At 49.2% G+C, this 12170-nt stretch overlaps 1 protein-coding gene across 3 annotated transcripts in view; it reads left to right on the top strand.

The window, feature by feature from the left end:
* CHEK2 (checkpoint kinase 2) overlaps positions 1-10817 on the top strand; it is a 55187-nt gene extending 44370 nt beyond the window's left edge. For 2 of the 3 annotated variants that reach the window (XM_075012581.1, XM_075012580.1), the window contains one exon: positions 10630-10817. In XM_075012581.1, the coding sequence (XP_074868682.1) occupies positions 10630-10728 (99 nt within the window). In that variant the 3' untranslated portion in view covers positions 10729-10817. The remainder of the gene's footprint in view (positions 1-10629) is intronic. The other variant, XR_012647991.1, reaches the window with a different exon arrangement.
* Positions 10818-12170: the final 1353 nt, after the last annotated feature.

The following is a 12170-nucleotide window of genomic DNA, read 5'->3' as shown; positions in this document are numbered from 1 at the left end:
ATGGGGCAGTGTTCCCTCTAATTTTTCCATCCATGGGTAGGATACATTTTATGTGCACCAAGGCATGTGTGGTTATGCACCACCAAAAGAAGCAGGTGCTGCTAGCTGTGAGCATTCTGCTAATGAGCTGGGCAGCACCTGAATCTCTGCTGGGTAGACCCCCAGAGCACTCTGCTTACAGGGAACACTGGTACAGGGGCTCCTTAAGTTGCACTTCAATTGTAAAAATGGCATATAGTTCATGAACTAGTTTCTCCACCTCCATGAAAGGGCTCAGGGCTGCAGCAGTGAGAGATGCCTCTCCCCAAGCAGTGACGCAATTAGGGCTGGCGGGGAATAGTCCCTCTTTGTCCACTGCAGCACAGAGCTGCCCAGGTAGGCCTGGGTCTCAACTCTCTGCCCCATCTTGAACACCCTCTTGAACCCCAAAGCCCACACTGCAGCCCCAGAACCTTTGCACCCCAACAATCTGTCCCAGCCAGAGCCCCTCAAGCTGAGTCCCATCCTTGAGCCTTCACACTCCTGCACCCCAACCCATAGCCCTGTCCTACATTCGGAAAACCATTGGCCTCACTTCCCTCAGATGAATTTTATGTGCAACATATCACTTTTATATTGATGCTCACAGGAAAACTAATTCCAGTCTGGGGTGGAAAAAATTAAAGGAAACATGGTCCCTGTTATAGATTGTTACCTTGTAAAATTTCTTTAGTAACTTCAAAAAAATTGGAAGAGCCTCAGTCCATAGTTGAATATCCTTTTTAGTTGTAAGTACGCAGTTCAGAGAATCAGGACAGGAAAGAGGCAAAATGGAGTCATTGCAGGGTTCTCTATACCCTTTGCTATATGCTTGGAAATTTTTGGTTTCAAACAAAGCTTACAGCCCAGTTTGTGAAAAGTTACTGGCATAAGATGGCGTCCATGGTCACATGAGGAGATCATCTGTCCTTACGTGGCTTCCCCTGTAAACATCAAGCCATTGCCCACATCTGTTCTGAGGTGTCCATCAGAAGATCTTTCTGGGTATGATGAGTTTCATCTATGGCCCATTGTAAGAGCTAAGTGTATTAATGGGCTATCAAACTTGAATAGTCCACTCACTAGGTGTTAGCTAAACTGGTGTTACCCAGGTGCAAACACATATGAGATACAGATATATAGTCACTATTCATAACTTCAGATACAGCAGGGGTGAGCAAACTTTTCTCAACTCTGGAATTAGCAAGCCCTCTCAACCTCTCTAATATAAAACAAACCAATGGAAATTTTGTTTACGTTCATACGGAAGAAAAAACCCTTTTCAGCCCATGTAAGAAAATAAGTATGCAGAATGTAAAAACTTTATTAACTGGTACATAGATGTGAATATACATTGTGACAGGCCGCTGCCTGGGGACTACAGAAGTCTACAAGAAGGCAGGTATACTGGTTGGTGGGGGAATGCTTTTCTGTTTCCCAGTTAAGGCAGACGGTGGGGGGCCTCATTAACTGTTAGCACAGCTGAGTCTAATCATCAGTCATTGGACAGCTGAGGCTGTGCACTCCCTATAAACGGTTCCCCCTAGCTGGTTGCAGGGGCCAAGGTTTTGGAAGGCTCACTGAAGAGCAGGAGCAAGAAGATACCACAGGGAAGCGGTGGGGGAAGTGGCCCAGGGTGAGGTTGCTACATTGGGGCAGGGGTGAAGGCCCTGCCAGCAGCCTCTTGACTTCATAGGGACCCTGGGCCGGAGTCCAGGGTAGAGGGCAGGTTTGGACTCCCCCCACCCTTTCCCAGAGGGTTACTCCACTAGAATGGGCCTGCAAAGGGACTGGTTCTATCCATCCCCAGTTGGGACTTGCCTATGATGAGGATGGCTCACTAAGCAGAGACTCCTGCCTCTGGAAAGGCCTGGGTAGATAAGGAGTCTCCATGAGTCTCTGAGGCACAAAAGAGAAAACCGCCAGGAAGCACAGGGACCCACGGGTTGAGAAGGGACTTTGTCACACTGGTGTCAGGAGTGGGATAATCACTGTGCGGCACACGCACACGCGGTAAAAAGATAATCACTGTGCGGCCACATGCAGTAAAAAGAAAGAAGGGAAAACAGAGGAAAAAAGAAAAAGAAAAAAACCAGAAAAAGGAGCACTTAGGTGTGGGACATTGGGAAATATCTCAAAAGGGAGGAGCTAGTACAGGCATTAGTACAAGCTACAGTGACCCAGCAGGAGGCCAGCCGGGTGCAGCAGGAAACCAACACACTCCTACTAGACTAAGCTGCTGCAGACCACGCCGTCCTTAGAGAAGTGGTCAGCCAGCTTCAGGAGCTGGCAGGTTGAACCCCGGGAGTGAGGGGGTGAGAGCTCTGAGTGCCGCGGGCTGTCCGCCCAAGATGGCGCCCAGAGATGACTTAGAGGCCTATCTCCTTGCGTTTGAGAGAACGGCACAGCGAGGAGCCTGGCTAGAGGAGCAATGGGCCAGTATCCTGGCTCCTCTTCTTTGCAGGGATGCCCAGAGGGCCTATTACGACTTGGCTGCAGAACATGCCAATACCTATCCTAGGCTCAAGGAAGAGATTTTGCCCCTTCTAGGGGCGAATACAGCAGCCAGGGCCCAGAAGTACCATGCCTGGGGGTATCATGAGGGGAAGCCACCAAGGGCTCAGCTGTTCAAACTGGTCCACCTCATCCGGAAATGGCTGCACCCCGAGGCCCCTACCACTGAGGACATGTTAGGGATTCTTGTGATAGACCAGTTCATGAGGAAATGACCCCTGGTCCTCCAGGAGTGGGTGGGCCAACAGGGCCCCACTACATATGATGAGGTAGTTGTTCTGGTGGAGTGCTGGCTCACACTCGCTTGACACCAGGCCTACTCCTAAAGGAAGGCCACCAGCTCGAGCATTACCAGGTCCTGGACCCCAGAACCCAGTGGGTCCTGGAGAAGAAAAAGTGGGGGGGGGCAGGGGGGGGCTAGAGGGCTGTAGAGATCAGAGGCAGTAGGAAAGGAGCCGCGGCCACCTGACGCTAATGCTAGGTCCCATTTTTCCTGGGGTTCTGGGCGAACGTACAGATGCTATGGGTGCGGGGAGCTGGGGCACATAGCTGCCCAGTGCCCCAACCAAGATGAACCAATGCAGTGTAACCTCGGGGACTGGTCAGACCCATGTGCCCTGCTTGATTTAGTGGGAGTGGCAGGTGCCCCCCACAAGTATACCCGCCCCGTACGAGTAGAGGGAAAGGAGACCTGTGTGCTAGTAGATTCAGGGAGTGCTGTCACCCTAATTTCAAGGAACCTAGTCAGGCCCAAGCAACTATTGCCAGGAAAACGCATGGGGGTAACTTGTGTCCATGGGACTGTAAACTTTTACCCCACTGCAAGGGTGAAGATACGTGTTCGGGGGTCCAGCACACAGGTGCAGTCTGGGGTAGTCCCACACCTACCCTACACAGTAGTGTTAGGAAGGGACTTCCCACGGTTTAGTGGCCTGCTACCCCTTGAAGAGCAGGGATCAGGGGAGCCCCCCCCAGTCACAGGGAGGTAGAAGATGAAGGGCTACATACCCCAGTGTACGCCAAACTGGCCCAAGAATTGTGTTTCAGCCCAGGGAGGGGCCAGAAGTCAAAGAGGCAGAGGGCGGCGGCTAAGGAAATAGGCACATGTATTCTGATGCAGGCTCAAAGGCTCGCCTGCACAAACTAGCTCCCCCAGGATGCACAAGAAGAAAGTGAAGACAGGCAGGGTGGAGAAAACCCTCAAGGGCCAATGGAAGGAGGGTCAGAGGCTGTGGGGGAGGCAGAGACCAGCACTGCTCCCAGCCCAACAGGTGCGATGCCGGAGTTGGGAGAGGCCACCCCAGGGCAGAATCTGGCAGGCCCAGAGAGAGCGACATTTGGGCGTGATCAGGCAGAGGACCTCTGATACGCCAATATCAGAAGGGAGGTGGTGGAAATTGATGGGGTACCAGTAGAGGGCAAGGCACGTGGCCCCGGCCCTTACTTTATCATAAAAAGGGACCTGCTGTACCGTGTCACACAGGACGAAGGGCAAGAGGTACACCAGCTCCTGGTACCCTGAAAACATCAACGGGTTATCATGAACCTAGCCCACAGCCACCTCTTTGGGGCACACCTGGGGGTGGAAAAGACACAGGCACGGATTCTACGCCGATTTTACTGGCCGGGGATACATGAGGGTGTCCGCCGGTACTGTGTCTCCTGCCCGGAGTGCCAGCTCCACGGCTCTTGGCCCCATCTGAGGGGCAGAGGCACTAGGGGGGCCGTTATCAAGGTCCCATTCAAACGAATTGCGATGGACCTAGTGGGTCCACTGGAGAAGACTACCCAAGGATACCAGTATATACTTGTAATCCTAGACTATGCCACAAGATACCCTGAAGCTGTGCCCCTCTGAAACACAGCCTCCAAGATCATCGCCAAAGCACTAGTGGAAATATTCATTTGGGTTGGTATCCCAAAGGAAATTCTAACAAATCAGGGCACCCTGTTCATGTCTTGACTAATGAAGGACCTCTGTGACCTGCTCCATGTGCAGACCTTGAGGACATCAGTTTATCATCCTCAGACCAATGGCTTGGTGGAAAGATTTAATTGCACGCTCAAGGCAATGATTTGGAAGGTGGTGAGTAAAGATGGGAAGGACTGGGACATGTTATTGCTTTACCTCATGTTTGCTGTCTGGGAAGTACCCCATTCGTCCACTGGGTTCTCCCCCTTTTAATTGCTGTATGGGCACCACCCCCGAGGCATATTAGATATCGTAAAGGAAAGCTGGGAGGAAGAGCCAAGCAGGGGAAAGAACACAGTGGACTATGTGATGCAAATGAAGGTCCGCATAGCTCAGGTTACTCCGATAGTGAGGAGCCACCTGGAAGAGGCTCAGGAGGCCGAAAAGACCTATTACAACCGCCAGGCCAGAGTTCGACGATTTCAGCCCGGAGACCGGGTTATGGTGTTGGTCCCCACTGCTGAGAATAAGTTGCTAGCCCAGTGGCAGGGACCTTATGAGGTTATTGAACAAATCGGAGAAGTAAACTATAAAGTACGCCAACCGGGACGGCAAAAGTTAGAACAGGTCTATCACATTAACCTGTTGAAGCCCTGGCAAGAGAGACCTGTCTGGTGGCCCAAAGTGAGGAAGAGAACCACCCTCTGGATGAACCTAAAGTACCATTAAAAATAGGTCCTGAGTTAACACCAGGCCAGAGAAAGGAAGCCCTAGACATGATCACCCAGAACCAGGATGTGTTCGCAGAGAAACCTGGTCAAACATCGGAAGCTGTACATCATATAATTACAAATCCTGGGGCCCGTGTGATGATTAGACCTTACCGGGTCCCAGCAGCCAAAAGGGAAGAAATCAAGGCGGAGGGACACAAGATGCTGAAAATGGGTATAATTGAAGAATCTTAGAGTCAGTGGTCCAGTCCCATAGTATTAGTACCAAAACCAGATGGCACTACATGCTTCTGTAACGACTTTGGCAGCTGAATGAAATCTCACAATTTGACACTTAACCTATACTGCGTATTGATGAGTTGGTCAACTGCCTGGGGAACGCTCGGTACCTGACCACACTGGATCTAATCAAAGGCTATGGGCAGATCCCACTGGCTGAAGACGCCAAGAAGAAGACAGCATTCGCTACACCTGAGGGGTTATTCCACTACACGGTTCTCCCTTTCGGTCTCCACGGGGCGCCAGCCACCTTCCAGTGCCTGATGGACAAACTGTTGCGGCCCCATACCAGATATGCAGCTGCCTACCTAGATGATGTAGTTATACACACCCCAGACTGGGAGTCTCACCTGGAAAGGGTAGAAGTCGTCGTAGACACATTTCGGCAAGCTGGCCTCATGGCAGATATGGCCAAATGTGCTGTGCGGTTCACCAAGGCCAAGCACCTGGCGTATGTGGTAGGGAAGCGGGTAGTAAAGCCCCAGTTAAATAAACTAGAGGCCATACAGCAGTGGCCTTTGCCTAAATGGAAAAAGCAGTTTCGGGCTTCCCTAGGGGTAGTGGGGTATTACCGGCGATTCATTCCCCACTTTGCAACGTGAGCCAGCCCCCTGACAGATTTGGTAAAAGCTCGAGGCCCTGATCCAGTAAAATGGTCTGAAGCAGCTGAGGCTGCATTTGAAGGTGTAAGAACTGCCCTCTATAGCAACCCAGTGCTGTTAGCCCCTGACTTCACCTAGGAGTTCATTTTACAAACAGATGCGTCAGACGTGGGCTTAGGACCGGTCTTGTCTCAAGTATCTGAAGGAGAGGAACACCCAATCATATATCTTAGTAGGTAATTGCTCCCCAGGGAGAGAAAATATGCAGTGGGTGAAAGAGAGTGCCTTGTTGTCAAGTGGGCTATGGCGGCCTTACGATCCTACCTACTCAGGCATCAGTTTGTCTTAGTTACAGACCACGCTCCGCTGCAATGGATGCAACGGAACAAAGAGAAGAATGCCAGGGTGACCCGGTGGTTCATATCTTTACAGCCCCTTCAATTTAAGGTGCAGCAGAGGGCAGGTAAACTGAACAGGAAAGCGGATGGACTTTCTAGGATGCACTGTATGATGTCCCAAGTTGCCCAACCCCCTGGTATTGAGTGGGTGGGGGTGGTATGTGACAGACGGCTGTCTGGGAGCTACAGAATTCAACAAGAAGGCAGGTATACTGGTTGATGGGGGAATGCTTTCCTGTTTCCCAATTAAGGCAGACAGCGGGGGGCCTCATTAACCATTAGCCACAGCTAAGTGTAATCAGCAGTCAGCGGACAGTGGAGGCCCTGCACTCCCTATAAAAGGTTCCCCCTAGTTGGTTGCAGGGGGCAAGGTTTTGGAAGGTGCACCGAAGAGCAGGAGCAGGAGGGTACCACAGGGAAGTGGTGGGTGAAGTGGCCCAGGGTGAGGTTGCTACATTGGGGCAGGGGTGAAGGCCCTGCCAGCAGCCTCTTGACCTCATAGGGACCCTGGGCCGGAGTCCAGGGTAGAGGGCGGGTCTGGACTCAGCCCACCCTTCCCCAGAGGGTTACTCCACTATAACAGGCGCGGGTCTGCAAGGGGACTGATTTTATCCGCCCCCAGTTGGGACTCGAGGATGGCTCGCTAAGCGGAGACTCCTGCCTCTGGAAAGGCCTGGGCAGATAAGGAGTCTCCGTGAATCTCTGAGGCACAACAGAGAAAACCGCCAGGAGGCGCAGGGACCCATAGGGGTTGACAAGGGACTTTGTTACAGCATACATTTAAAAAAAAGACATACTTCAACATACTTTTATGAGGTGGATGAGTCTGAGAACCAGCCTCTCCCCATTTTGCACACCTCTGAGATACACTTTAAAGACTAACAAAATAATTTATTAGGTGAGCTTTCGTGGAATAGACCTACTTCTTCAGACCTGGTCTGAAGAAGTGCGTCTATCCCACAAAAGCTCACCTAATAAATTATTTTGTTGGGCTTTAAAGTGCTACTTTACTGCTTTTTTGTTTTGATAGTATATAGACTAGCATGGCTTTCTCTCTGTTACTGTGAGATACAGCGATGACATGTGTTTAAGCAGAATTATATTAGAAAAATCCCAACTCTGCCATTGATGCCTTACAATATATACTTCGTACATAAGTTCTGCTGCAGTTATCTTAACAATGGCATATCACAGATATAAATCAAGGATCAGCAACCTGCGGTACAGGTGCAAAGAATGGCACCTGAGCCAATTTGCATTGTCACATGAGGTGGGAGTTCAGTCCCGTCCCCCATGCAGCTGGGAGCTTGCTTGAATCCATGTTGCCTGTGGATTAGCAAAAAACCAGCTAATGTTACCAACCACCACATAAATGGTAAAGCTCTGTACCTTAATTTATTCACTAATGAGTGTTGTAAGTAGCAGTATTAGTGACTTTTAAAATATCAGAGGGGTAGCCGTGTTAGTCTGGATCTGTAGCGGCAACAAAGGGTCCTGTGGCACCTTTATAGACTAACAGAAAAGTTTAGAGCGTGAGCTTTCGTGAGTTAACTCACTTCTTCAGATGCTGGTCCTGGAAATCTGGAAATTTCCAGGACCAGCATCTGAAGAAGTGAGTTAACTCATGAAAGCTCATGGTCTACACTTTTCTGTTAGTCTAAAAGGTGCCACAGGACCCTTCATTGCTGACTTTTAAAAGTATCACTGGGACTCAGACTGTATACAGAGGTCAGAAGGTGAAATTTCAGCACTCCAGCTTGGAAAGGTTGCTGACCCCTGATATAAATGGTCATATTTCAATCATACAGCATCATAGTAGGACTAAAACAACATATTTTATGTGCAGAGGAGTTGAGATTTGAAAGAAATCCAACTGTAGTAAAAATTGATTATTTTGAATATTTACACTGCAGAAACATTTAATTTCAGGCTATTGTTATGTAGCGTTATACACTCATCCTCATTAAATGAGTACTTTATTTACGATTACTCGCTTAAACGAGGGACACATATGCCTCCCTTAGTTCACTCGTCGAGTGAACTCCCTGCCACTAATAGGAGCATAACCCACTCCCTGCAGCTCCAATCCTCTGTAGTCTGACCGCCCCAGCCCCGCAGCCCCAATCCTCTGCAGCCAGACTCCCCACTCCCCACCTGGCCCCATGAACCCGAACCATGACAGCCAGACTCCCTTGCCAGCCCAGCAACCAGACACCCATCCCCCGCCGCTTTACCCCCTGCAGCCCCACAGCCTGACCCCCCTGCCAACCCCCCGTCCCCAAACTGCGGCAGCCAGACCCCTGTGGCCCTGCAGACTGACCCCCCCCGCCGTGGCCCCAAACCACGGACACCTGAACCCCCCCTACCGGACCCAACCCGTCACCAGATTTTAACCCTCCCTCCTGTTCATGGCCCCAAACCACCCCCAGCCTTTAGCCCTCCCAACCCAAAGTTCACTCACCTTTTAAAAGCAGCATCACCTGCTGCCACTCCTTCCCTGAGTTAGGAACCAATCACAGACTTTTACATGTATTTTAATAGGAATTTAGTGTCCCTCTTATGACTTTTTGCTTACGAGCGGAAAGTTGGGAACCAATTGTGCTTGTATAGTCAGGGATGAGTGTACTGGTTAGCTCTGCCAGTTACCATACCTTTCACCAGTAGAATCAGTTGGTATGTTGGCATCATCAAAGATGAAGCACTTAACTATGTGTTTTAATTCTAAGTGCAAAAATGGCCCCAGGAGATTTCAATATGACTGTTCATATGCTTAAAATTAACCATATGCTTATGTGTGTTTGCATAAGAGCTTTAGAGATCCAGATACTTAATACCTTAGGAAGAAGTGACATTAACTTAAGGCTTGAGGCTGTGTTCAGGGTTGTCGCTGGAAGATGGTACAATGGAAAGATAAGTGTGAGAGTGGCAAGCTGGGTGCTTGCTTTTACAGTTAAATCCTCAATTTAACAGACCCCGATTTAACGGACTTTGGAAATACTGGACGTTGTCCGCCAGCCACTCTTCCCCCAAATAAATACAGGTGGCTCACTAGAGCCACTGGGGCTGGATGAACCGCCACTGCAGCTGTGGCCACCAGAGTGACTGGAGCTTCTGGGGCTGGAGGAGCCATGGTGCGGGCTGGGGCCTCTGGAGCAGCTGGGGCTGCCATGGCTGGGGCCACAGTGCTTAGTGCACTGAGAGCCGTGGGAGGTGGAAGGAGCCAGGAGGGTGTGCAGTTCCTCTCCCAGTAGTTGGGAGAGAGCAGTGTCAAGGGAAGAATTGGGCAGGAGGGGAGAAGGGAAGTGGGGGTCTGGGGGAGCAAAGGCCAGGAGTGTGTGATGAATGGGCTGGGGAGGTCAGTACATTGTCATACAGTATAACTATTTGGATTTAGCAGACTTTTGGCATTAAAGGACACCCCTTCTCTTCTATTAGTCTGTTAAATTGACGGTTTACTGTATATTATTTTACTGCTTTTTTAGGGGAAAATGTGCAATGGGGGGCTCCTCTTAAATCTCTCTCTCTCTCTCTCTCTCTCTTTGACATTAGAGGTTCAGATATGCTTGCTGATTGGGGAGGCCTTTGCTAGCCCCCACTGTCTTGCAGGCAACATAAGGATCATTCCATTCTTAAGACAGGTAGTTATTTCTGCTTCCTGTCTGTAAATAAATGCCTTTTTGTAGTCAGAATTTTGTAGTATGTGCTTTCATTTAGTATGAAAGAAATTTGTTGCAATTCCTTGGTCAGATTTTTTTATGCAATGACCCTCTCAGTGTTCATAATTCATAAGGTTGGTGTCAGTCCAGAAAAACAAAATGACATGGGGGAGTTGTAGGGGAGTTTGATGTAACTTGGACAAATAAGACAAATGTGAGGTAACTAAATGATAGTTGATGAAGAAAGATAGAGAATTAGTCAGCTTGATAAATTGTTTTAAGGACTGGTACTAGTGAGTGCAGATGATGATGATAATTCTGAATCTTTTTCCATTATTCATGGTGGCTTTGCCCTCAGTTGGCATATGGGAGACAGCTAGGAGGGATTTTTATTAATCATCTTGACTTAACAGCTGGCATGATAGTTGGACTCTGCCTTCATTCTGAATACAGGTTAAAATTAAAGGTGTTGAGTATTTGTGTTTGACTTGCACAGTCATGCTCTTGACTCTCTTTTAGCCAACAACCACAACTAGAAAACGTCCCCATGAAAAGGAAGAGGAGTCTGGCTCTTCAAAGTATGCTGTTCCTTCTACGTCATTTCAGGAAAAAAAATAGTGAAGGATAGTAAACATTATTGAATTGCTGCTTTTGTCTATGGATTATACGGATTTTATAAGAAACATTTTTCTTAATGGAATAACTGTTCTGTATTAATCATTGATAAATAAAAATAACTTTGTAAGAATGGAGTGACTCACTGAATTGGACAGTAGGTTAGGGCAGTGGCATAGCCAGAAGGGAACATTGGGCTGGGCCCTGGTTTTGGACAGGTTGGTAAAGATTGGGGTGGGAGAAGGACAGGAAGGAGAAGCATGCTGGTGGGATCCAAGGACACCCCTGGAGAGTGAGGGTCTTCTTTTAAGGGCTTGTTTGTCTTCCGCCCATCTGCCAGTGCCTCAGCCCAGCAGCAGGGTCCCAGTGTAGGTTCCAGCCCTGTCGTCCTACTCCTACCAGGTTGAAGCACCAGGCAGATGGAGAGAGGTAAGACCCCAGTCCCCGGGTGGAGCCACCTGGAAGAGAGGGGTAAGTTCCTGAAGCCCAGCCTTACTCCCCAGCTCCCCACCTAGTTGCAGAGCTAGGTGGAGTAGGATTAGTCCCTGACTTGGCACTCCAACCCTGCTCCCTATCTGGATTGCTTGGTAGATCCAGGTAAGCCCCAGCATCCCAACCCTGCTCCCCAGCTGCAGCACTTGGTGGAGTAGGGTAAGCCCCAGTGTCCTGACCCTGCTTTCCGTCCACTCCTGGGCTGAAGCACTTTCTGGAGTGGGGTAAGTCCCTGTGCTCTGATCCCAGTCCCAGGCTGGTGAGCTGGCAGAACAGGGTAAGTGCTGGGCCATGAGGAGAGCTGTGGGGGGCTGTATTATTTACCTTAGGAAGGGGATGAACAAGAAGGAACATTATAAAGGTATATAATATTTAATGAAATACAGAAAGGAAATGAGAACTTCTTTGATGGCTTGCTTATGTCCATTCCATGTTAGTTATGTGCATGCCACATGCATCATCACTGGAGACTTTTCCCTCAGTGGTATCTGTTGGCTTGGTTCTGGAGCCTTCTTGTGCTGTGCATTCAGGCAGCAATATAAGGGGCCTGCCCAGCCAGCTCTGCATCCTCAGTTCTCTTATCACCCCCAGCTATTGCTGAACAGCCTCTGTTGCCTCAGCAAAGTGATCATTTTTGTGTTTTTTTTTTACCCTGTTCTTTAGTTTAATTTCAATGTTAATTTCTAATAGTACCATGTTAGTGTAGTATGTAGTGAGACTACCTCTCTTAGCTTAGATGTGCCCTTGGAGTGGGACATGCCCTAGTTTGTGGTCTTCAAATCTTGTACCTTCTGTGGCAAGTCTATGCTGGTGAGTGACCCACACTTGAGCTATCTGAAGTTCTCTAGAGATAGCATAGAGCTGTGGCACCTTATAGACTAACAGATATTTTGGAGAATAAGCTTTCGTGGGCAAAGACCCGCTTCATCAGATGCATGAGTGGGGGGTGGTTT

The sequence above is a fragment of the Carettochelys insculpta genome, chromosome 18 (genome assembly GCF_033958435.1).
Source record: "Carettochelys insculpta isolate YL-2023 chromosome 18, ASM3395843v1, whole genome shotgun sequence".
NCBI classification, from domain to species: Eukaryota; Metazoa; Chordata; order Testudines; family Carettochelyidae; genus Carettochelys; species Carettochelys insculpta.
The sequence above is the reverse complement of the archived record's forward strand: the minus strand, read 5'-3'. Positions and strand labels throughout refer to the sequence as shown.